The 27,983-nt window shown below is 30.9% G+C and overlaps 1 protein-coding gene across 2 annotated transcripts in view; it reads left to right on the forward strand.

The window, feature by feature from the left end:
• The window catches only part of LOC145326039 (P-selectin-like), a 154,520-nt gene that overhangs the window by 22,721 nt on the left and 103,816 nt on the right, over positions 1-27,983 (forward strand). For both annotated transcript variants that reach the window (XM_080169134.1, XM_080169135.1), the window contains exon 3: positions 18,891-18,978. In XM_080169134.1, the coding sequence (XP_080025260.1) occupies positions 18,891-18,978 (88 nt within the window). The remainder of the gene's footprint in view (positions 1-18,890; positions 18,979-27,983) is intronic.

Consider the following 27,983-nt stretch of genomic DNA (forward strand, 5'->3'; position numbering starts at 1 on the left):
AAATTTAATTTAGAAAAAAAGATTAGGATCCCGCCATCTTGTGACATTTTTCTGGCTACAAACAGTTTTGGTAGTTAAACTTCACTTTTATAAAGCACCATTTTTTACGGCCTGGTATGGGTTTATTTTAACTAAAGTCTTTTAGCAATAATAAAAGTAGTGCAGTAGTGCTGTGAACAGGGTTTTGCCTGGGGGGGGGGGGGGGTAGGCCCCTATCAAGGTTAGTGTAGCGGGGTGTTAGAGGTTACACCCCGAGGGGTGGGTAACCAACTCTTTGATCTAACTATTTAAATGAGGGGTGGATACACCCCCTCTACAACCCTTATCTTGCATGCTACGTAATACACATATCTATTTTTAACTAAACTAGTGGCTGCAATCCTAGCAAACCCAGCTCTAGATTCAAAAATTGCCTAAAACCTTCACAAGAATGAAATATCTTTAAACCGCCTGTCAGCCTTTGTGAAACTTCCCTAATCGACAAATCATTCATTTTTGAGTTCTAAAAATCTTAAGCTACAAAAAACCACGAAACATAATGGAATGTTTTTATGTAAGAATATGTAAATAATAGAATAAAGGTTAGTTTATGCTTTCTCAGAAACCTTTGCTTAGCAAAAGGCACAATTTTCCGTATGCCACTAAAAATATATGTAACAACCTGTATAATTTTTATTTTTATTTTCAGGTATGCGTTTGTCTAGCTGATAAGGGTATATAATTGAACAAGTAATTGGTGGATTTTATACTTTGTATAATTAAACCCAAACCTTGTATAAAAAGTTAAAAGAACTCATAACTTACATTATTGAAAAAGCCACCTAGGTTTTATTGTACACTTTTTGTGAACTTATTGGAGAAGCAAAGCTTTACTGCTTATTGGTCTGTTGGTTTAAAGGTCACAATGAATTTTAGAATGAAATGTACTTACACAATAATATGTTGAATGAGGTATAGTTATTTCTCGTATTCATTCGAATCCGGTGGATAGGAACCGGTTCTCATCAATACGAAAAAACTATGTCTAGCATCGTATTATATCCAGTTTTCTACGAATATAGAAATGTACAATCATAAGATTAAAACCAGTTTTTTTAGCCGTTGCCTTCGGCACCTCGGGGCTAAAAAAACTAGTTTTAATCTTATAATTGTACATTCTATATCCGCGGAAAGCCGTTTATAATACGATACGAGAAATAACTATTATAGCATCTTATTTTAGACAGCTTTCTATGGACATTAAAAAGAAAAATTATAAGATTAGAATAGTTTTGTTAGCCGTGAGAGGCCGAAGACCTGGGCTAACAAAGCTGATATTTATCCTATGTTTTTTGATTCAATATTCGTGGAAAATTGTCTGTAATGCGAAGCTTTACATGATTTTTTAGTTTGAGAACATTCCATCGGATATAATATCGGTTTCGAAACCATACTGGAAAATAAAAAAAATGGTATGGTTTTTTTAAATGAAAGTCAAAATACAATTGCAATAAGCCTAAAAGCAAGGTTCAAGAATTTTACTTTTTTGTTGAAAAAGCTGTTCTGCTAATGTCTGTACTCATTCTTGTATTTTTTGTCTCCTAACCTTGAAGAAGTAAATAAATATTTTCTTTTGAATTTTATAGAAAAAGTCACATAAAATTTACAATACTATTTGGCTATTTAGTATTTAGTAAGTAAATAAAAAAATAAATAGAGGGCAATGGGATTATAATAAACCAGAGAGAGAGGGAAGACAATTAGTTGTTTATTACACTAGTTCCCAAAGTTTTTTTTTATTTGTTGGCTTAAAAACTTTGGAACTTTGGACTTCTAATGAATGTTTATTTATTAAGTGTCCAAACGTTTCACCCACTAATTGTAATCTATAAATGGGGTAATTTTGAGTATTAACATTTTGGATGTACATCAATTTCCCGGCCATTGTCTTATCCCTTTAGATCCCTGGATACCTTCAAATTATGTGTTTACTGTCCAAAATTTAAAGTTACTTACAGAGACCTTTATACCCCAATTATTATTTTTACTGAAAGTTTTGGTAAATAAGAATCAAATGAAAGTTCACAAGAGAGTTTAATTTTTATCCAAATAGAAGGTTGACAAGTATGATAAATCCATAAGTAGCTACACAAACAAAAATATGGATGGACAAAAAGACAAACTGAGTTATAAACCAGATGTTCATTTGTCATAAAAAAGAAGAAATAATACGCAATAAATCAAAACACAAAAAATACGAAAGTTTTATTAAAAAAAACATTTGTGTCTTTTTAAGCATTAGCGACATACTGACGGATCAAGTAAATTGTATGCAGGATGCTTCTTGGTACAGGGAATCTTCACCAAATAATTCAGCTATATATCTTGAACAGCATAAGAGAAAATTACATTTCTATCTAAAGTGTTAAATAAGGATGGACTGACGGACAAACAGACATATCTAATTATATAATAGCCTCGCTTCTAAAAAGTGCATGTTTAAATTAAAGTTTTTTTTTTACAATTTAACAAACCATCAATTATAATTAAAATTATTGCTTATCTTGTAAAAGTAGTGAATATTGGTGTTATTAAAAAATGCACCAGCAATTTCATAAATTTTTATGGTACAGGAATGTATTTTTTAGTAAAAAGTTGATAATAGTTTGTTGCCATTTTTCCTATAGTTTAAACTTAACTTCTATATACTATTTAATAGGTTTAAGCTATTTAGATTTACTACCCAGCAAAATTCTTGGGGCAGTGGCAGTCTCAATGGGGGGGAGGGTTACACTTCCAAAAGAAAGATTAAAATACTTTTTATAAACCAGTCAAGAACCTGATAAATACTTAATGAAACTTCAAACCTAATCAATCCAGCGGTTAGTGAGATCTATTCGTATTACTATTGCCATTTTCATTAAAAAGAAAATTACAGTTCTATATTTTTGAAATGTGATTGTATTGATATAGCAATGAAAATAAAGCTAATTTTACTTAACTATTTGACATTCAAAAGAAAATAACAGTGATTTCAAGTAGCCAGAGGCGATGTTACACAGCATTCAAATTTTTTAGCAATTATACATGTAACTGCTAGTTGTCTGTTTAAATATGACGATTTGCCACAAAGTGGCTGCCAAGCACTGAACCTCTCACCTCCCTTAATTTTTAAAATGATTTTAGAAATAATCAATGGGGGTTGTTCCCTCCCTATGCTAACCCCATGTGTGGCCTAATCCTGCATAGCCACTACCTGCAAAAGGATGGGAGGTGCATATCCGTTTTCTATGTCCTTGACTGTTGAAAAAGTAAAGTAAAAATTAAACTTACACTAGATCTAATAATTAATTTTTTACAAACAGCTATGCTGCATTTGAAAGCATCATTTCTTGTTATTAATCTATTTAATTATATTAGCGTACGTTTGCGTGATTTCTTTCTAGTACCACGTAAAGTGATAAGTCATATTATAACTAATTGTATCTTATGCCTTTTTGATAAAAAGGCATATAGTTTTCACTTCTTCCTAATTGTTTTTTTATCCTATCTTGAAAACATCTTGATATTTGATTTTCTTTCTTTGTTTTTTTGCACTTTAATGGGAATTAGGGAAAAATAAAAAAGTTATGACTGTCCATTGTCTTTTCCCTGCATCCATACATTTTTAGTAGCGAAGCTACTCTATAATTTGAAATGTCCGTCTGTCCGTATGTCCGTCTGTCCGTATGTCCGTCTTAGTTTGGGGGAAACGTGATTTTCTCGGCTCCTATATAAGATAAAAGGCTGAAATTTTTTGACAACATTCCCATCATCAAGGAGCATAATTAACTATAAAACATCAATGGCGATAGGACCGTTTTTTAGCAGGTTTTAGGCTATTTTTGTATTTTTCACATTTTTCTCCATATCTTTGGTGTTTATGGTCCGATTTCCAAAATTTTTTCAGTTATAGAATCAAAATTAAATTTCCTGTCGTTTCAAGAAAACAACTATGACGGTCAGACTGCCTTTAAGCAGGTTTTAGGCTATTTTTGTATTTTCACATTTTTCTCCATACCTTTGGTGTTTATGGCCCAATTTCCAAAGTCTTTCAGTTATAGATATCAAAATTAAATTTCCTTTCGTTTCAAGAACACATCAATGGCGGTCAGACTGCCTTTTTGCAGGTTTTTGGCTATTTTTATATTTTTCACATTTTTCTTCATATCTTTGGTGTTTATGGTCCGTTTTTTTTTTAAATTTTTGTAGTTAAAAATATCAAAATTAAATTTCCCGTTGTTCTGAGCATCCAGTATGTAATTTACTTTGACCGTCAGTCTGTTAGTCATAGTACTGAAATATAAATAAATATTAAGAAATTAAAAACAAATGTTGAAAAGGTTTCGTGATTTTTTCCTAATATACATGCTTTTGTCAACTAATATCTAAACTCTTATTTAATTATTTATGCTTCGCTACTTATGGATGTTGTCATCCTTGTTTTTCTCTATTTAACAATGGATTTTTATATTGATAGCTATTTGTATTTAGAATTGTATATATACTTCAACTAACTTTTGACACTATAAATAATTCTAATAGTGCTAAAGTCATTACTACCGGCTACTTGAAGGAAGGGATTGGGTATTGAACCTCCAGTTTCAATTTTAGTTTTAAAAAGTAAATGTAACCTCGTCATAACTAAAGAAGTTAAAATTGTTTTACTACTGTTATGTTAGATGTCCTAAATTATTTGTAATCTAATCCTAAAGAGGGCCAATTCGTTACAATAAACAGATTACCAGACAAAGACCGTGCAATCAAAGGGTTTATTGCAATCAGATGGCATGTTTTGTTAGCGCGTTTGGATCTTTCCATTGTTATAAACAATTATTACAATGATAACGAAACAAACTATACAACATGTGTATTGAAAAGCTCGGTTAAAGATAAACTTTAATCCTTTAACTGTAACAAAATAAAATGCTGAAAAGATTTTTTTCAAATAAATCACGTAAAAATATAATTTGTCATTTACTTATATGAACAATTGGTCTCGAATTTCAAAGCAAAAACTGTTATTTTGTGCCATTGATTTAAGCTTTATAAAAAGCAGAAAGGGAGGGGATATTGGACTGTGTTTAACACTGGTATCCAAAGTTTAAAACTGTGTTATCTTATTAGTTGGGTCACAAACTTTGATCACTTTTTTTTGTTTGATATTAGTTGAATCAAATTATAAGTTGTCAAAAATTATCAACCAAAAATTTGTCTTGGAAAGGTCGATGTCTTCTTATCCAGAATAGTTTAAAATCTGTCCTAAACATATAAATAGCTTCACTACCATGGAGAACAATATCTGTTCAGCGGTTAGCAAGATCTTTTGTTAAAGACACGCATACAGAATGATAGACATTATGTTACTTTTATACCAATAAATCATTTAATACCAACAGACTTATAGAGAAGCTATGCTACTAACATAAACATTGATATTGCCTTGAAAATTTCAAATTTTCTAAATGAATTAAAATATTAGATTTGAACAAAATCTAGTTCATAAACCAACTACATTAATTTCCCATCAGATCTATTAAGAAAAGGATAAAAAAATTTGTGGCCTGCAATTTTTTGGTTTTGTTCTTTAAGCTAGTTCATGTAAAAAGGAAAATATTAAAGCTTTTAGGTAAAGATTTTTCAGTATGGCTTCGAAACCGATTAATATCAAGTGGTTACTGGATTAGAACCGGTTCTCAACCATACTGAAAAATCTTGTATACCATCGTATTACAGAGAATTTTCCAATGATATAAAAATGAATATTATAAATTTTATACCATTTTAAATTTGATAATTTTTTATATTAATATCCGCGGAAAGCTGTCTCTAACACGATGCAATAAATAACTATGTATTTTAACTTAAGGACTTATCATCATCAATATGTCTGAAAGGCTTATCCTGATATAAAAGTATCAGCATGTCTGTCTGTGTGTTGCTTAATATCTCGCTAACAGCTGAACCGATATGGTCCTCATTTACAGTAAAGGACCGTATGGGCCCTGGATAGTAATAGTTAATTAAGAACTTTACATTGAAGAATTACCCTATTGATTTGAAACTTTTTTCATTTTTAGGTTAATTTAATTTTTTGTATGTTCATCTTCTTAAAATTGTAAATTGTAGTAGCCCCCAGTTAGTAGCACATGTGTTTGTATGTTTTTTTGACATGAGATACGGCTACTACATCCAGCTTCCTTCTTATATACCCTTTTTCCTCTTTGTTATAAGGGCATAGCTTGTAATTTTAGAGAGGCTTTATTCATAGTTATTAAACAAATCATCAATATTTATGCCTTTTCATTAAATAGACATTGAGTTATAAATGGGATTATTTTAAATGTCACGCATCTGATAAAACAGTGCTAATGTATTAAGAATGGCCTAGCAAAGAAAATGAATATATTATTATTATAACGGCAATTTTTCCTTTCATAATATCCACGTATATTAATATCAATCGTTAAGAACTGATTGTTTTGTACTGGCTAGCCTCAACAAAATATTATCAATAAAAATTTGTTTTCATTTTTAGAGTTATCTAAATAAATGTATAATTATTTTTTGGAGGGTCCATAACCCCCTTTTTTCTAGCAACCCTTACAAATTTTCAGCACTGTGCTTGTTAATGATAAAAAATCCACCGCCTTCCTTATTGAACTATTGTCTTTTTCTTCCGTTGTTATGAAGCTTTGTAAAATTAAGGACTTTCAATTATTTTGTTTTCTTATTATTTTGTATTTATAAATCTTTTATTTATTAAATATTGTTTCTTTGTTATTACATAATATTAATTCTAAAACAGAAAGTATAAGATTTCAGGGATCTAAAGGGATAAGACAATGGCCGATAAATTTATGTAAATTCCCAATACAATGATAATACTGAAAACTACATTTTCTCTAGATTAAAATTAGTGGTTGAAACGTTTTAATACATAACCTAATGAATCAACCAATCAAAATGCACTAAAAAGCCAACGAATAAGAAAACGTTATTATAAAACTTTTGGGACTTGTGTAATAAACAGACCATTGTTCCCTCTTTCTCAGTATTTTCTTCATAATATTTTTAAATGCGAAGCTTTTCTATGATTATTAAAAGCGAAGCTTTTCTATAATTAGGGTCGGTCCGTCCGTACGTCCGTAACGGATAGCTTTTTTCGTTAATTTAGGCATGTTAGAATTATTCTATCGATTTCAAACTTTGCAGGTGATTCCTTTAGTAGTTAGGTACGATTTAGATAGCGTAGCAACTCTATAATCATTACCAAAATGTCCGTACGTCTATTTTAAACATGTCGATTTTTTTACTTTTTTAACAACAAATTTTATGTGATCTAATCATCCGATTGATCTGATTTTTGGTACATTGATTCCTGGGACAACAAAGTATAATGTTATAAGTGAAGCAACTTCATAATCAAGTCATAAAATGTAGGTATGTGTTGTCCATAAATATCACTCTGTATCAAGCAGTTTTTCAACAAATTTACTTTTAATTTTGCTGCGACTCTTATACATTTATATTCTGATAATTCAGTTCTGATACTATACAAATGTTTATGTCCGTTTGTCCTACTGTTTCAGTGCTTCGCTTTTATGGATGTTGTCATCCTTGTTTGACTTTCTCTCATGTTGGAGATTTCTGGTTGTTTTCATCCTTGTTACAACAAATATCCTAGGAGTTAAGACAATGGACGATAAATTGATAAACGTCCCCACTGACGATAAACAAAATTAAACCAACTATAGATTTTATTATTGTTACTTAAAGAAAAGTTTGGGAAATATCAATTTAAAACTAAGCAATCAAAAATCTATGAAAGGACCCAAAAGTTGTTGAGCCAACTAATGAGATTGTAACAGAATTATAAAACTTTGAGTACCAGTGTAATTTACAGTCCCCAACCTCACTGATATTGTATCTTTTTTATCCGTAATTTAATACAGGACATAAAAGATCAAGATTTTTATCCTTCCTTAACATTTCAAAAATAATCAATATCCCCTCAACCACCTAGTCAACCATTCACAACCCAGCCCCTCCCACCCAAAGTCCAAAAAATAGTAAGTTTTATAAGCCCACTTAGATCTTGTAAAAAGCTGAACTTATCAATCGTGCAGGTTTTAGGCTATTTTAAATAAGTTTGAAGAGCTTACGTAAGAAGTAGATCTTCCTTTTGTGTGTATAGATAGGTATTATTAGATAATTATGGAGGGGAGGTTCTGATGGTCCACTGACGATAAAATTTGTTCTACCAAGTTTGTAAAGAGAGTGCATTTTAATCTTTTAATTTTTTATCATTGTCCGGTGATTTAACATTGATAAAAGATTATAAACTAGTATAAATTGGATTAAATCAAATATTTGGTGTTGCAACGATTATGTATTTCATTATTTATCGTTTTACATTTTTATATAAATCATCTAATAATCTCCAAGATAATAAATTCATAATGTATAACAGTACAACTACCTAGATCCCCCTGTTAAGAACCTTTTTCGTCTGCTAGCAAATTTCTTTCTGCTCTTTTGTAGGGACTTGGCTATGGAAATATTTCCGACGTTATTTGTTGATTTTTAAAGAACCAATTGAAAGTCGGTACAAGTTTTGGAAAGATTGTTGTATACCCCTTCCCCCTCTAGTGTTTTGCTCTAATCGAAGGATATCTTTTTAATTAGCTAATATCGTATTTTGCAGTTTTAAAGAATAACTTTATATAAATTATCTATTAATCTCAGTAATCTACTTAAAAAGCAAAATACGTAATAAAACTGTAAATATCAATGAAAATTTGATTTAATCTTATTTTATAGATTCAATGATTGAATTAAGAATTATATACAGAATGCTTGTAGTTGACCTTTCGGTTTTTATCAAATTTAAAGCAAATATGGGACATGGGTACACCAGTTTTGCAATTACAACAAAAATATCATTTATAAAATTTACAATAACAGACGTCCTATCATATAAAGTTGTAAGGTTTTTTTGTCCGAAGGTTTTAAAAAACTACATAACTTATTGATTGCTTCTTTTAAGAAAATTTTATATAGATTGCACGGTGGTCTCTGGCTATTTTTTAGATTTAGGCCTGGGAATGATTAAGGCTTTTCTACCCCATTCTTACCCCTTTAAATAAAAAGCAACAAGATGCCATGAACACAACCGCTAGAAGTGTTATAAGCTAAGAGCACTGAAGTAAATTGAAAATAAATATGGGGGGAGGCGCAGTATTTGTTGAACTACCCCCATTTCCTTATTTGTAATTAATAATTAATGCAAAATTAATGGGAAGGTTAATCAATGCTCACCTGGAATTTTGTGTGGAAGCACGGATACTAAGACTAGTAGAGTAGCTTCTCATCCTAAAAAAATGTTGATAATTAACCATTTCCTATGTACACACACTGTTAGACCTGTGTGTAGACAATGACATATAATTGCATAGTTTAATGTCAACTATTAATATCATATGTAGTTGTGGAAGTTTCGTCCCTAGCGTCTAAGGGGTCTTTTATTAGAAAGAGTAGAAAAATCGCTTAAAACCATCCCATGAATTAGATTTAGAAAAAATAGCTACAAACCATCCCGGGAGCGACGTAAAGAAGCTAAATTGGTTGTAAATTAGTTATAGACAAGATCTAAAGGGTCAGACCAAAAACCTCACTACTTTATATAATAAAGATGTTTTTTCGACTTGATTTTCTTTACATTTACTCAAACTTTGGGTTTAACTACTAAGAACCTCTATCTACCATTTAAAATATCTTAATCCCGTTTTTTACGACTATAATTATTCTTGTATAAAAGTAATAGAATGTCTCTCTCTGTCTATGTGTCTGACTGTTTGTAACTTTTGATCTAAAAAATTAGACGGATATGGTTCTCCTTTACAGTGAAGCTTCTTATAGTCCAGGTCCAGATAAAGTTTTTGTGTGATTGTACTTCTACCCTTCAAATAGAGAAAAATCCCTGAAAAAAATATCCAAAACTTCCAAAAAATGAAAAAGCAGAGTCGATTTAATCCCCTCCCCTTTCCTAAAGTCTAAGCCACCAATAAGTTGATATAACAACATGCCCAAGGTTCAGCAGGGAGCGGATATATGTCAAACAATTACAACTTTCTCAATGCCTCTCATTATTAAAGACCTTAGGATAACAGATATTTGTTAAAGTAGCAATCATCATAAATAATTTAGCTCTTAATTTGAGTTTGTTAGCTATGTTAGCTATCTAAAAATTAACAGGATATCTTTGTATCTGTCTGTATCAATGTATCTGACTTACCGATGAACCAATATGGATCTTCTTTACAGTTAAGCTTCCTGTAGGTCCAAGGAATGTTCAAAACTATTTTTTGGGAAGGGTATCTCCACCTAGCCCTTGGAAAAAAATACTCCCAAATATTTTTTTTTCTAAAATAAAATGTAAAGTAGAGGGTCGACTACCCCCCTATTCCGTTACCTTCAACTTCCCTAAAATGGCCTAATATTATGCCTAATAACAGCTTAATAATATCAAAATTTCATTCAATCTTGTGAAAACAGGAGTAATGAAAGACTTTTTGTGGTAGGTATTGTCAATAAATCGCAGAATAGGACATTTTACAGATATGTGACGCCACATAGATAAGAAACGTTATCACTCTTACCTAAACATCTCATGTAAGGATGTCTTTTGAGAAGGATAATACGACTTTGATTATTCTACTTAGAAGGTTAAAGATGAAAGATTAAAAGTAAGAGTCAATTAAATAACCATTTTTATACACATAAACAAGAACGGTTTAATAGCAATCCAGAGTGCTCTAGAGGCCATTTAAGAGGTGGTGGTGGGGGGGGGGGGGGGGGGGAAGGGATGCATAGTCGACCCTCAATTTTCAATTTTAGTGTTTAGAAAAAATGAACTACATTTTTTGGTGTGAGAAGTATTTTTAGGGAAATTTCTCTTGGGAGGATTGAGGAGGTATCCTCTCCCAAAATGGTTATAAACCTTTCCTGGAAACTAACTTAAGAAGCTTCACTATTCAGGAGAATCCTATTAGTGCAGCGGCTAAGAGATCATAAGCCACAGACATACAAAGAGACAAACATACATCCTGTTACTTTTGTGAAAGAGTGATATACATATGTTTAATAAATTTAGTGATGGCAATCCATCGAATTTTTGGGCCGGATTCGGATTCCGGATTTTTAAAGAATCCGTCAAAAAAAGTGGCGGATTCCTTGCGGATTCCGGATTCTTATTTTTGGCGGATTCCGGATTCGGATTCCGGATTCTAGCAATATTTTAAAAGGATTTTTTAAATTTTTTTTAAAAATTAAGTGCTACATATGTCCTAAAAATCAATGTTCTTGGTGTCCTCTATAATTCACTTCCGAGAATCGAACCAGATTTTAAAAGATCCAATTATATATAATGATGAAAATCTTTGCCCTCAAAGAGGAGGATTTGAAAGCAAAAACTCAAGACGCTAATTTTAGCCTACCAAATAAGAATCCGGAATCCGCTATTAAAAAACGGATTCCGGATCCGGATTCGGATTCCAAAATTGGGCGGATTCCGGATTCTGGATCCGGATTGCCGACCCTAATATATTTACTGCGCTACTTGGACTTATTTTATTTTGTTATTTAGATAAATTCTTCAGAAAAAAATGTCCAAAAAAACAAAAAGATTAAATTAGAATTTTTGCGATTCATTATTCTTAAAGAGGAGACGCCTTCTTTTAAATTTATCAAATAAAAAAAGTTCTGTTGTAAAAATTTGAATAAAGCAAATTAGCATAGAAATGTTGCCAAAAAAACTGGATTTATTGCAATGTCCATGCGATCCCCTGTAAAGCACAGCATACCCCCCCCCCCCGTAAAATTTTATTTTAAATAATGAAGAAAACATCTATAAGTAGCTCAGCAAAAAAAACATAGATAGACAAACGGAAAAAGTTAATTATACTGCTGATGTTCAACAGTCATAAAAAAGAAAGGGCATGACCAACGAACCAAGTAATTTGTATGCTGGATGATCTTTGGTAAGGTTTATTCTAGCTAAAAAAGATCAGTACTCTTATTTTAAATAGCACCTGAGAAAATCACATTTACCGAATATCCTTACCTTACCGACTGCCGGACGGACAAAGAAATTATAAAGTAGCTCCTCATTTAATAGTTATCATTAAATAAAAAAAGAACAGATGGGAGGGAGTGGGGAAAGGGTGAGATATCAATTGAAGGGATATTGACCTTCATTTACTGCCAAAATTTGAATATTTAAGAATTTTTTTTCCAATAGGGAGGTCTTTTACTGGCTTAAGAAATAGGTCTAATCAGTAGTTTTTTATGTGAATTGAGAAAAAGTACAAAATTTTAGACAAAATGTAGGTCAAACTAATTTTTTTTATAAAAATTGCTTGGGTTGATTAGCTGCCTAAAAAAAGTTAAATATGTCTTAATATCTATGCTTTTGTAAAGATATAATCATATTTCCTTAAATACTTAATTTGTAAAACAGCTAACAATTATTTTCTTTGATTAAACATAAAATCTCAATATCGGCTGCTTTGAAAGGCTTTAACCTTTTTCAAAGGCTACGTGTTAGACTAAGACAAGCTAATTTTAACTTGGTTACATTTTTTATTATTTAAATTGTTGTGTAATTAAGAAATTAACAAACCTAAACCATTAGTTAATATGGTATAAATACAATAAGGAAAAATTGTTTTAAAAATATTTTATTCAAATTAACACCAAATTAATATTATTAGCCACATGGTTAAAAACTATACTTCCTAATATTTGAACAAATTTTATGACAGTATATCTACCAAAAATTTAATATCAATGATCAAAGATGTTCTTTTTCCATTGCAAATGTTCGTTCACTATTTATGAAAATTATTATCCTTGTAAAAAGCTTTCTTATAATTATGATAGGTCCGTCAGTCCGTGACAGTTAGCTCTTTTCGTTGATTTAAACTGGTTGAAATTCTCCTATCGATTGCAAACTTTGTATGATGGTTCCTACAACAGTTAGGTACGATTAAGGAAAAATAGCAGCTCTGTAAATGTTACCAGAAAGTCTGTACGTCTATTTCAAATATGCAATTTTTTTAAAATACTGATTCCTATTACCACAAGGAACAATATTATAAGCGTGGCATATTTATAATCACATCTATAAATGTAGATATGTACTAAACAGTGTCCTGTATCTAAGAAGTTTTGCAACAAATCTACTTACAATTTTGTTTCGACTTATGTATTAATATTCTGCTTAATCGATCCTGACACTTTATAAGTGTTAATGTTCGTTTGTCCTACCGTTTCACGGCTACGCTTTTATGGATGTTGTCATCCTTGTTATACTACAAATTGTTACATTGTTATGTGTTGTATGCATATATAAAATATAAGTATACATAAGTAGTAATAAAAAGCATATAGCATAACTAAGTACATCTTCAAATATTATAACAGGGATAAGGTTACAGAAGATAAACTATTTTGCTTTCCTATTTTTGGTGGGGAAAAGAAATATATTAAACATACTAATAATGAAAGGCAAAAAAAGTGATTGTCATATTAAATCCAAACATATAGTTTTCAGCTGTAACTATATCAATATAAGGAAAAATAGTCATATAGGGCTCAAGAAGCTAACCCTCACATTGGCCATAAAATCGATATAAATAATAGACAAATGTGCGATAATATGTCAGCATTTGTCACTTTTATCAATCTTCGGCCCCTTGGGGCAAACAAAACTGTTTTTATTCATCTTTTTATTTTATTTTAATATCTGCGGAAAACGCGATAAATAACTATTTTCAATTATAAAATCCCAATTCCTTGTTCTTAAGTATTTTTCAAAACTACTAACTATGGAACACACGTTTATTTATGCAAAAGCCTATTATTATCAAAACTGCTTTTAGTTACGCTTTCTAGAATTGACTTAAATATGTTTTTTCTAAAAACAAGAACAGATTTGTCTGTACCAAGTACAGCACTAACCAGCCAACAATGATTTATATAATAAGGACAGTAAGCTGTGAAACAGTAATCATAGAGAAAATATTCTGCCATGAGAAAAATTAAAAAAGTATTTATAGTTTTACAAACATTTTTTTCTTATTGGTTAGCTTAAGTGGTCGGTTGGTTCCAAACTATAAATGTCTAATCTTCAAGGAACATAAAATATTTTTTTTTTACTCCCATAGACGTTTTTTTCGTATATGCATAGATTGACATATACCCGTCAATATACAGGGTGCACCACATAAATCCGGACTTTTTCTTATTTTTAAACAAATAAACATAAAATCGTCAATTTTAAAGATTTTATTGAATTTTAAAAACTGGGAAGTAACCTAGGTATATGACTATTAGATTATTTAATAAAATCGCCGCCAGCCTCAATCACCGCCTCTACCCGCTCCCTGATCCGCCCGCCGACCCTGGTCACCATGTCCCTGTTCAAGCAGGCGAAGTTCTCCATGATAGGAGCAAAGAGAATGATCTTTTTGGTATGGGCGCGTCTATTAGTCCATGCTTTAATGGCGCTCCAGGCCCAAAAGTCCATTGGATTAAGATAGGGGCTGCTGGGAGGCCACATCTCCTTAAGGAGTGAGTAACAGCAGGATCCAAATTAACCTATCTTTAAAGCTACCCTTTGACACGGCGGCTCTCATTTGGGCCACAGTTAAGCTGGAACAACGTTTAATACCTTTTTAAAAATAGCACGAAGATTAAGATAGGGTTATTAGCGCAATACATAGTCTAAAACGAGTTTCAAGGTTCCATATGGGCCCCTGAAGTCAAGAACCGAGAAAATTTCAAGATTTTTGACGTTGTTGACATTTTAAAATCTACCACGATCCACTTTGTCGGAGTACTACAGCCAAGTCAGCTGGGATAGAGAGCTCTAGTCTTTTCTAGTGTTTTCACTAGGTATCTGATAGTATCTCCAGCAAGTTTCATTAGTCCATCTCACCTACAGATGGGCTGAGGTCAGATTTAGTAGGCCCAAGTCATAAATCCACGGTAATTTATCTGCGCAATTCAAATCTGCCTTGTTGAACATATGCGCGGCCAGCTCGGCGTACACGTCCTCCATCGTCCAAAGATTTCCATGGTCAAAAAGGTCATTACCTAAGCTTTTTATAGTGGGGTCAAACGTCCTGATTTGTCAAGTAGTTTTGGCGCTATGGCCGTTTAAAAAAAGTCCGGATTTATGTGGCGCACCCTGTACATTTTTCATGCTATAACGCGTTTTAGGCACTAAACTTTACACTTTAGCGACAGATATTTGAAAATTGATTTTCATGGATTTTATTGAATTTAATCCATTTCAATATACTCATGGAGCTATAGGACACCAGCTTTTAATTACGTTGTTACCAAACACGTACAAACTTTTAAAGCAATCTACATAAGGGTAATCTTGTTTTATAATCATTGAAAATGAACATCAATTTATCGTTTAATGTCTTTTCCCTTTTTAAAATTATAACTGGGAGGGAGGGGACATTGGGCTGTTTACTACACTTGTCCTCAAAGTTTTATAATAACAATTTCTTATTCGTTGGTCTTACAACTTTGAGGAATTTTATTATATTTTGATTTGTTGCTTCATTAAATTGAGTGTCTAAACGTTTCAACCACTAATTATAATCTACAGAAGGGTTAGTAATGTGTATAATCATAGGGGATGTTCATAAATTTATCGGCCATTGTTTTATCCCCTTAGATTCCTGGAATTATTATGTTCTTAAAAACAAAAATCTACCAAAGAAAATAAGTAGATTTTTCTCTCTATTGTATAAAAATTAAGTTCACCAGCTGAACTATTATTTTTTCCCATCTTCCCTGCTGTTAACTAAATCATCCTTTGGTGAAAATTTAATTGAAATTTAATAGTAATCATATATAGTTAAATTTCTTTGTCAAAATTAACGTATAAATAAAACGATTCTATATAAAAATAGCAAAAGAAGTTGAGTAAAAAATATTTTATGAGAACTTTCTAAGCATTATATTATTAATTATCAGGTTTAATGCTGTTTTTTCTAGAAATCTAATTTACTTTGCTCTTTAAAATTATTTAATCTATTTTCCAATATAAGTTCGGAACTAATTGATATGGTTATTAGCCATACGGAAAAATTATTTTATCGTATTACAGACAATTTCCCACGAATATTAAAATAAAAATCATAAAATTAATACCAGTTTTGTTTGAATTTTCAAATTTTTATTTCCGCGGAAAGCTTTCTATTATACGATGCGGTAAATAACTATTCTCTATTTTAAACTGCTACAAAACCTTCGCAATAACCTCAGGCTAAGTGCAAAAAATGTTTTATTTTGTATTGTTTGAACACCAGGTGCTACAAAGGAACAGCGGCGATTATTGGTTGTGGTTTTTGATAAACAATTTCACAAAGACAATAAAAATTCTACATTTCTGAGGTTTGTCAGGGATATGGAGATAGGGCAATGGAGATGAATAAATCTTTACACAAATATGTTCACTCATTCCTACACAAAGAAAACTTTGAAGACTTGATTCATAAATGAAATATAATTTGACCTTACCCCAATGAAGACACTTTTTTACAAGGTCCAAAAAGCCTTAATAGCATAATAAGTATTTTTTAACCCATTGACCTCTCCCTATATTCCAGGTGGTTAACCAGAACTTGCCAAAAAATTGGATGAAATGCCAATTGAACTTGATGCTTAATGATTATTTTAATTCTAATTAAAAAAGAAAACAAAAAGCAGGCTTGACATTTAAAAAGAAAATTTGGCAACAGATATATTGCATCTGATGAATAACTATTTTTTCTAAATTTTTTTTGCCATTTATACAAATATTGATCCTTCTATTGGCAAAAAGCAAACGTTAAAGCAAAATATTTTCGTTTGCGATTAAAATATATCTCAATAAGCAAAATTGTATTGGTATTATATTGAAAATACGATGGTGTTCTGTATTTTCGTAAAGGTCTCTAGAATCATATTATAGAGAAGTAAGGTTTTTTAGTAGCGAAGCTACTCTATAATTCACAATGTCCGTCCGTCCGTCCGTCTGTCCGTCCGTCCGTCCGTCTGTCCGTCCGTCCGTAATTAATGAATTGGGGGAAACGTGATTTTCTCGGCTCCTATAAAAGATAGAGAGCTGAAATTTTTTGACAACATTCCCATCATTGAGGAGCACAATTAACTATAAAACATCAATGGCGGTCGGACTGCTTTTTAGCAGGTTTTAGGCTATTTTTTATATTTTCCAAATTTTCCCCATATCTTTGGTGTTTATGGTCCGATTTTCAAAATTTTTTCAGTTAAAGATATCAAAATTAAATTTCCCGTCATTGGAAGAAAACAACAATGACGGTCAAACTGCCTTTTTGCAGGTTTTTGGCTATTTTTATATTTTTCACATTTTTCCCCATATCTTTGGTGTTTATGGTCCGATTTTCGAAATTTTTTCAGTTAAAGATATCAAAATTAAATTTCCTGTCATTTGAAGAAAACAACAATGACTGTCAGACTGCCTTTTTGCAGGTTTTTGGCTATTTTTGTATTTATCACATTTTTACCCACATCTTTGGTGTTTATAGTCCAATTTTCAAAAAATTTTCAGTTAAAGATATTAACATTAAATTTCTGGTGTTTTAAGAAAAGAAACAATCGCGGCCAAACTGCCTTTTAGCAGGTTTTTGGCTATTTTTATATGTTTGACATATTTCCCCATATCTTTGGTATTTTTGGTCCAATTTTAAAACTTTTTTGCATTAACAGTTTCAAATTTTTTTCCCCCATTGTTATGTGCATCTAGTATATAATTTACTTTAACCGTCTTCATCATACAAAATAAAACAAGGTTTCGTGTTTATTTTCTCCAATAAATCTATTCTTGATTTTAATAAATACACTTTAAATCTACTTCTACGTATTCCCATCCACAATTTTTTGTGCTTCGCTACTTATGGATGTTGTCATCCTTGTTTTGTCTGAAACTTAAAATTCAATATCTACTAAAATAATTGAGTTCTCCTTTATAGGGAATCTTCACATAGGTCATAGATGGTTTTAGGCTATTTTTATTTCAGATTTAATTCTTGGGATAGTTTAAGGCTATGGCAAAGCCCATATTGTCCTGTTGTAACGTCATAAATTTCGGGAAAGGAAAAGGAAGAGGAGAACCCCATTTCTTCCATCTCCTTTGTTTCTTCTCCACTTCCCTTCTCCTATCCCGAAATTTATGACGTCACATCAGGTCAATATGGGCTTTGTCTAAGGCCATTTATATGTCCCCTATATTCCTTTGAAAGGCTATAGAATTTTCTTCGCTATTACTATTAAATTTTCAAAAATTAAAAGAATCAAAATTATCAATTTTTAAAATCTTTCTACCGATCAATCTACATACTTATCAATATCGAAGCCATATAATTAAAAATTTTCTTGTTTTGGTTAGATAAACTACCCTTACTAATTAATATTTTACTTATAACGAAAATTTATTTATTGTTGGTAAAAAGTCTTAAGTAAGGCGTATGATAGGCTTGTTTAAAAAAAATGCAGCAATCAAATAACAGGCAAATTTCGACATAGCCTTCGTCCCGTTTAAAAGATTAAATCCAGTTTTGTTCGGATCTAGTCCACAAAACTGGTATTTAAGATTATATCTTAATATTCTTTAAGAAAACTGTCTGTAATACGATGCTATACATGATTTTTCAGTGTTGCTGAGAACCGGTTATAATCCTGCGGATATTAATCAGTTTCGAAGCCATACTGGATAAATAATATAAAAGAAAATTATGCTTGTATTAACCTTTTCTTTTTAATTGCAGGTTACGAACTGTTCGGATCTGACTCACGGGAATGTAAAGATGGTGTCTGGGAGGATAAGGTCCCGGCATGTCTGGTCAACATTGGAAGGTAAGACATCGTTTAATAAATTTTTAAATGCATTATCAGAAAATGTAGGCTTAATTCTCAAGAAGTTAAATAAGGATCTATAAACAAAGTTGGCCAAATAAAGGGCGAAGGAAGAAATATGGATGTTATACTTAGATATTTTAATATTAGAAGGTAAAACATCATTTTTAAATATCTAATGCATTTTCAGAATATGTAAGCTTAATTCTGTATGATTATGCCGTCAAACCCCCCCCCCCCCCCATAAAAAATATCTATCTAGGTCCGGGCCCGATCTTTTAGATTTATGAGTTTATGTCTTTTTTTTTAATATAAATCAGTCTTGGCATATATTATTTTTAAGATTCGTAAATAAACAAGGGATTTACAGTGTTATTCATTCTTTAAAGTAGTGACAAATGGAATTATATTAGAAAGTAGCTTCGCTACTAAAAGTATAGTTAAGATATAAAAGTGAAGAACATATCTAAGAATACAAAATACAAACCATGTCTCTCTATAATTTGATTGAAAAATGATTGCCAATTAAAATCAACACATATACACTCTACTAGTTTTTCTTTTTTGTCTTGTTAGATTAAATTTGACAATTTTTTCTGCATTTCATTGATTACTACATTAAGCCCCTAGAGGCCTTTAGGACTTTTTATTGAAGGGGTGTAAGTCAACAATTCTCTTTAAAGGGTAGAGGTACCCTCTTCCATAATATTTATCTAAAGATTAATAAATTTAAGAAATACCATCTAATTCTAAACATTTACTAATTAAAAAAAATACTTTCATATTTCTAAAGTTTCTGTGGGTTGATCCAAACCAATACAATCTAAAGAAGATGGTTACAAAACAATATAACAAGAATGTTATAGTTATTTATAGCATCATATTATAGACATATCTGATTTTTACATGATTTTTCAATATGTCGGAGAACCGGTTCCTATCCAACGGATATTGATTTGTTGTCAAACTGGAAAAATAATATTGTATTCTTTTCCTTTCCCTTTTTAAAGTAATTTTTTTAGACGGGGGAAATTTTTCCTTCTTATTTGGGCAATACCTCTTGAGGGACAGTGGTATAACCTTACCCCGTTGCTTGGTGGTAAGCACATACATAAAACCATTATATCCCTTTTACATACTGTTTTTGACACGAACTAACTGTTTTTTTTTAGAGTATATTATGATCTTTTAAGCAAGGCTTTAAATTGATTTATATTTTTTCTTGCAGATTTTTATTATGGTTATACTTATAATTCATAATTCAAATATGTATGTATATACATTTATATATATGTACTTTTTCGTTTAAATTTATATATTTTTAATAGCGAAGCTATTAAATTACTTGGTATTGTCCGTACGCTTGTCTATCCTTTTAGACAAACATATTCAATTTCATACACACACGCTTGCAGAAGATATATTTTTTTATTATTTATTATTATTTCTAAAGACAATTTAAAAGTTTCTTATATATATATGAACTACAGTTTGCAACTTTCTTTTCTTGCATATTATTTTTATTGCTGCGCTACTTATAAACAAAAATGTTCCATTTTTCTTCTTATGGTTTATATAGGAAGTAAAGATTTTTTTAAGATTTGAAATTAAATTTGCATATTTCCTTAAATGTATTTAATGTAAATTTGATTACTTTTTTTAATGATTATGGATAAGAAGAAAAAAACTTTATCAGGGGGGAGGAGGGAGTGTTTCAACTGTTTCTTTTGTGTTAATTCTTTGCTAGGGAGGTGTGACCTACCCCCAAAAAATAGCCTTAAACCAACCATGTACCAATCAAGGGCTCTTTAAAAAGATTGGAACGATCAGGTCTTTTTACGAGATCTTAGATAGACAGAGAGATTTCCTAATACTTAAATCGTAAGCTACAGACGCACACAGACAAACAAATGGACATCGTACTACTTTGTAATGTATGTGTATGCAAATGTATTTATGTTAGCTCTATCTCTTAAATAAGACAAAATACGGCTGTAAATTTGGTGTTATGCTTTGCTAATTTCAATATTACAATCTTCCAGGGAACTAAAGGGATAAGACAATGACCGATAAATTGATGTCCATCCACAATAATAATACACTAAATAACCCCTTCAGTAGATTACAAATTTTGGTACTATTTTGAGAAGGAAGCCTTGGTCGGACGGAATGTAGTTGGAGTACGAATTTTAGAGCAGTTGTGTTGAAAGCAGTTGTGTTGAAAGCAGATAATTACATCATAATTTGAATAATACATTTAAATTTTTTATAGGAGTAGTGTTGTGATAGGTCCATGGATGGTTTTGGGCTGTTTTATTTTTAATTTCAGTCATTGGGTAGTTTTAAGTCTTCTTTAAAACCCCTAGATTCTAGGTGCGAAGTACGGTAATAATTTTGTCGTAAATCTAACCTAAAAATTAAAGTTCATTTTAATCATATTAGATTTCTACTTTCAATAACCAACCAAAAATGGCATACATTAAAATAAAGAGTCTTTTTTTTAGAAATAAAAACAATAAATGGATCAAAATCCTCGATAAATATATTAAATTTTATTAAAAGTAGGAGAAATATGTAAATAAATTTAATAAATCTATACAGAAACTGCTCTTTTCAACGCTTTCAATAAATGTCTAAACGTAAATAAAAATGAATTCTAGAGTTGTTACGCCAATTCAAATATAAATAAGTATTTGCAAAGTATTAGAAAATTGCATTAATTTCTTGGATCTCAGACTGTCTGAGTTTTAAAGCAAATTTATTAAATCTTTGTTGCTAAGAGGATAAGTGTAATGAAAATAAATACAGAACAGTAAAAATATTAGAATTAAGAATTAGACCTGTTGTGCTCTTATTTAACCTAACCTAAATCTTTGTCCTCGCTATGCAAGGGATGAAAGTGTAGGGCAATGGAAGAGTTTTTAATCTTTCCCCTATTCAACAAATGCATGAAATGTCCTAGTGTATCCTAAAAGAATCCAGGGAAAATTAATATTTAATATACCTAACAATATATCTTTATACAATTGAAGATTTGGAAGAATTATTATCTTACATTGATCAATCCCTGTATTCTGTATTTGACCAACTGCAACCATTAAAAACAAATTAAAGTAAAATTTAATAAACAAAAATTCTCTAAAATGTGTTTCTGTGTGAAAATTTTATTTTCTTAGTTTTGAGTAACACGGCTATTCTTGAGGTCGGTACTTTCTACTGTTAAACCATTTCGACAGTTAAGCTGTAAATTACACTGGTACCCAAAGTTTTATAAACACGTTAACTTATATTCGTTGGCTCAAAACTTTGAGTACTTTATTCAATTGTAATTTATGTTCAAAACTATGAATGTCCAAACTTTTTAACCAATATACATCAGTGATTATGTTACACACACTACGAAGTTTTAAGAGGTCTTGATCCGCCTGCAGTCTATAAACACACACAGAAATAAATTTTAGAGATATAGCATAACATTACTTTTACTGTATTGTAGTTTACTGTTGTATGAACAAATATCTCCTTGTTTTTTTATCTTTATTTTATTAGCTTCCTTTTTGGTTTCTTATTACACAATAGTCTTGCAAAATTATTATGCGAAAAAGATTTAAATTTACAAATAAAGTAAATTTTGTTAAATGTAAAATATTAATATTTAATAAAAGTTTGTATGTTAAGGTTAGATCTGAAGAAATCCAAAATTGTTAATACAAGATTTAATTATCGCTTCGTATTATAGACAGCTTATAGACAGTGAATATTAGAATGAAAATTATTAAAACCAGTTTTGTTAGCACTGTGGGGCCTAAAGCAAGGACAAGGGATTTTTATCTCAATACCCTGGGAAAATTGTTTGTAATACGATGATATGCATCATTTTTCAGTATGGCTGAGAACTGGTTTTAATCCAGCGGATATTAATCGGTTTTGAAGCCATACTGAAAAGTACTATAAAATATTATATGTATATTTTAAAATCTCATAAACACAACAACTACAACAAACAATCTTTAATATTCAATGATTGTCTGCAAATTTTTTAAGCCATGCAAAAAGACAAGTACATAGCTGCAAAAAATAAACTTATTACCCTAGATCGAGACACAAATGCAGACGGTGCATTTTGAATAATGTTTTATAGCATATTAGTGGTGGCGCCCCTAGCATCTAGTGAATCTGCATTCGAAAGGGTGGGGGGATGACAGAAAAATAGCCTGACACCATCCCTCACTCTAAAAATAGAATATCCTAAAACTACCCTGGGACCTCTCAAATGGAGAACTAAATCGGTTCAGTAGTAATCGAAATGTTAAGCTACAGACAAAAACAATCTTAATTCTGGATTGACATAATATTATCCTTAGAAATTTGATATTTTAGTTAACTTGTTATATAAAAATTATTTTGTTTTAAAAGACAAACAAATACAATTCATATCAAAATGTGCCAGATTGTCCCTACATAGTGTTCTTATTGGTCTAATTTACTGATTATGGATCTAGATCTACTATATCTATTGTTGTAAATATCAAATGCTTAAGAACGGTTCGCTGAAACCTATTTGTAGGTTATTTTTTTATCCCTATACTAAAGTAACAGGATGTCTGTGTGTTTGTCTGTGTGTTTGTCTCTGTGTTTGTACCGAAGGATCTCGCTAACCGCTGAACCGATCGGGTTCTCCTTAACAGGGTAGCTTCTCATAGGTCCCGGGAAGGTTTATAACTATTTTGGGGGAGGGTACCACCATCCTCCCAAGAGAAATCGCCCCTAGAAAAAAATTACCCCTCCCGAAAAAGAGACTTGAACGAAACATAAACCAATTATTTCTCTAATTAGATATTTTAAATAAAAAAAAACATTCAAAGTGCCACTAGAGGCCTCTAGGGGCGTAGCCGCTAGTCCTATTATATAAAGTAGTAAGGTTTAATTTCTGAAGCTTAAAATTTCATTAACTACTAAACTGATTGAGTTCTCCATTTAAGGGAAACCTTACATAGTTCCTAGGATGGTTTATGCTATTTTAATTTATAGATTCAAGTCTTGGAATTGTTTTTGGCTTTTTTTTAAATCTTAGCCTCTAGATGCTTGAGACTAGTATTTTATATCGACTACGTCCAAAGAGGCTTCGAGGTGCACTTGTTACTTAGTTACACACAGACTGGCAACTTAGTACTATTATTTTAGGATGGCGCAACTTTTAAAGACTTTAAGTCAAACTTAAAACAAAAACCTAATTTGTAATAATTTCATATTTGAACTAATTCTTCTCGACTTTAATAGATTCTTTATGATGTCTATGTCTGTGAGTAGAAAATAAAGAAAATACAAGACATCATAATTTAAAACAAGGATTATAACATTCATAAGTAACGAACCACTTAAAAATCATGGACGGACAAACGGCCAAACTCAGATAAGTAAATGTTCATAAAAGAAAGAAATCCATTAACATAATTAAATCTTGAAAAAATAAGTATTTTGGATTTTGAAATAATGACCGACAGTCCAGCAGCCCAAGTTAATTATATACTGAAGGCTCATTGGAGCAGGGAACCTGCACCTAGAAAGTCACAGCTTTACAACTGATGGATAGACAATATGAATTATGGAGTAGCCTTGATACCAACCAGACAAAATAATTTGTTTAGGAATATTTATCATGATTTCTTGTTTTGTTCTGAAACAAATTAGGTTTTTGTCTTCTCTATAAAAATGATTATTTTTATGTTTAGCCAATTTAGGTTTCTAAAATTGTATCTTTGGTACTGTAGATATTGTAAAAAATAGGTTTAGCTGTCAAAATCTGTAACTTATTTAAATAACATGAAAGTAATTTCTATGTAGTTTGCTATGTATTGATCGACAAGTTTCAGGCTATTTTTACAGAAGAGATGGTTAAAGGAAAATTTTCTGTGTGAATATAATTGAACCCTTTAAGAAAAAACTTTAACTAGGCAGTTAAAAATATCATTAATAAAAACGTCGTTTCGTTGTTTAATTATATTACTACTTAGTGCCAAAGTTTTTGTTAAAAATACTTTTGATTCGGTCGAAAAACACTTTTTTTTGCAGTGCAGACTTGTTAACTTTTTAATATTGCACAAATGGTGTTTACATAAAACGGGCAAAATAATTTTTGTATAACTGTGTTTTGTATTTCTTTGGCAAGCTTTATAAAAGTTTTTCATTTAACACTCAGGGAATAAAGTAAGCATTCAATAGTATATAAAATCCTTAAAATTTTGCTATTTTGTGAAGTTTGTTGGTTAAAATGAATACTTTTGCATATTTGGCGACTTTATGCTGTGTGGCGCAATTGTTGACGAATATATAAAGAGAGGTGTCTGAAATATTGCATTACTTTTTAGAATAACTAGTGGCTTCGCCCCTGATGATTAGGGGCTAGGCAACCTTTAGTTAAAATTAGTTTTAGAAGGATGAACGAACATCCACACACTTACATCCTTTTAAGTATTACATTTATAGGATTAAAGTGGCCTAAAACCACTATAAGACTAAAAAACTAAATAAACTTAAACCATACTGCTTTTATCAAAAGGGTAACTAATTGTTTCATAAGGCTACATGCCTAGGAATATATTTATTCTTGGCCTATTAACAATTTAGAGAAAATTAAAAATGAAAAAGTTAATTTTAAGGATGATTTATGTATATTGAAAATAAGCTTCACAGTAATTTATTTCTAACCAATAAATTTGCTTAATGCCGTAAAGCAGTGTTGGAACGATTCAACCAAAATTTGCTATTACTGTTTTAGTTTCGCTATATTAATTGAAATACTACATTTGGGTAAAAAATAGAGGTAAAATCAGATTGCAATACTTCAAAATAGCGTATTTTTACTTTTATCTATCAAAGTGTGTTATCATTGAGTTACCTATCGACAATAGTGTACTTGCTAAATGAGTTGTCTGCTGAAATGAATGAACGTATGGGCCTATTTTTAAGCTGACATGCCCAATTTCAATGAATCAAAGCGTAACTTCCCAAAGAGAAATTAATTACAATCTTTGGCCCCAAACATTCTCTAGGACCCTTTCAACATACTACATACATATAGTTTTAAAATACATAAAAGTAAGAGGATGTCTGCTTTTAAGTATGTTTATACCTTATGATCTTGCTAACTGCTGAACCGATATAGTTCTCCTTGTAGCCCTTCCCCCTTTTCTCAAGTATCTTAGAAACAAAACCACTTACTATAAGATGCTGTTTAAAGTGCCTATAAAATATGACGTCATACAATACATGCAACCAATGATAGGTCAATGTACAGACTAAATTACCAATGGCTGGCATATACATGTATACATGTTAATTGACAAGTGACAGTATGACGTCACTTCATCTCTGAATATTTAAGACTTATCGCATTTTTCCATTTTTATCCATTAGTTTTTCTTTTAATTTTCTAGGGGTTATTTTGTTGTTTGTATGTGAGGGTGTGTGTATGTGTTTGGGAGTGTGTTTCGGGGCTTTTTGTGGTGTGTGAGGAAAAACTTTTTTTTTCATAACGACCTTCAAGGATAAATCATGAGCATTGATCATAATGGATTCTGGAGCCGTTTAATTCAGTAAAATAACAGTAAAATTTAAGGCAAATAGTTATATGATAAAACTATGACATTAGGACTTTAGAATTGGTCTTTAATGATTATTATCATTTTACGATGCGCGACGACGCTTAGATGCTTTAAATACCAGGGATGCTGAGAAATGTAAATGTGTTTTGCAATATTGTGTTAATGGTCCAGTGCCATTGTAAGAATCTACATCTTTTTTTTTTTATATATTTCTTTACAAAACTAGACCTAGATGTAATTTTGAAATTTAATCCTAAAGCTAAAGAAGTTATACGATTGACAAGTCGCATTTTGAGCACTAAAGTGCAAAGTTACTAAAAATATTACATGAAAATTCATGATCTTCTCTGAAGTTTAAAATAAATGGCAAGAAAAATTTGATTTTCTTTGTAAAAACCACGGATTTCTTAATTATTTTTAATCGGATTCCTTATTTCCTTATCCCTAAACAAATGATGTAGGACATATCAGGGAGGGAGGGGACATTGGACTTTAAAACTGGTACCTAAAGTTTTCTTATTTGTTGGTAAAAAAACTTTGGGCACTTGTTAATTTTGTACACAGATTTGCATTGTTTCCAAGATTTCAACCAATACGATTTTAATAAAAAATGGAGTAATTTTGTGTTTATCATTATTGGGGATGTACAACAATTTATCGTCCACTGTCTTATCCCTTAATACCCCTGAAAACAGAAAGATGGGTTTTTATCAGGGATAGGAAGCCGCGCGTAAGCCTCAGTGAAATCGTCATTTTATCACTATAAAATTTAGCTGGATGTATAAAACTGTCTCTTTAGTAGACAATCCTTCTTTCGAAAATTTCTTTTTCTGCTCACAAGCAGGTTTAAAACTGAGGCTTATGCGCGGCTGAGGCGCGGCTTCCGAACCATGGTTTTTATGAAATAGATATTCAATATACATGATTGCTTTTTAAACGTTTTTATATTGAATATCTTTTCCATTTCTGAGATAATTCATTTTTTTCAGGCTTTTCATTTGATACTTGTTTTATATTGTTTCATTTTAAACCAAGTTTAAGAATTGACGATAAGACAAAGTAGCTTATAAAGTATATGTTCATTTCTCCAAAAATCCTCATCGCAAATAGCAGCAAAATGAATAGTATTCTCCATATGAATAGACATTTATTTGGAGTTATAGAGAAGCTTTGTACATATAATTTCTAAAGACTAGTTATTTATCGCATGGTATTACAGAGAGATTTTCGCTTATATTAAAATGAAAAAAATAAGTTTACAACCAGTTTTGTTGGACATTCGTAGAAAATTGTCTGTAATACGATGCTATATATGATTTTTCTGTATCCAACGGTTTCGAAGCCATATTGGGAAAATATTTTTTTTAAAGTCTCCTCCGACTTTAAGTGTAGAAATTTAAA

Source organism: Acartia tonsa, chromosome 8 (assembly GCF_053477335.1).
Source record: "Acartia tonsa isolate MP-2025a chromosome 8, ASM5347733v1, whole genome shotgun sequence".
In the NCBI taxonomy this organism is placed as follows: domain Eukaryota; kingdom Metazoa; phylum Arthropoda; class Copepoda; order Calanoida; family Acartiidae; genus Acartia; species Acartia tonsa.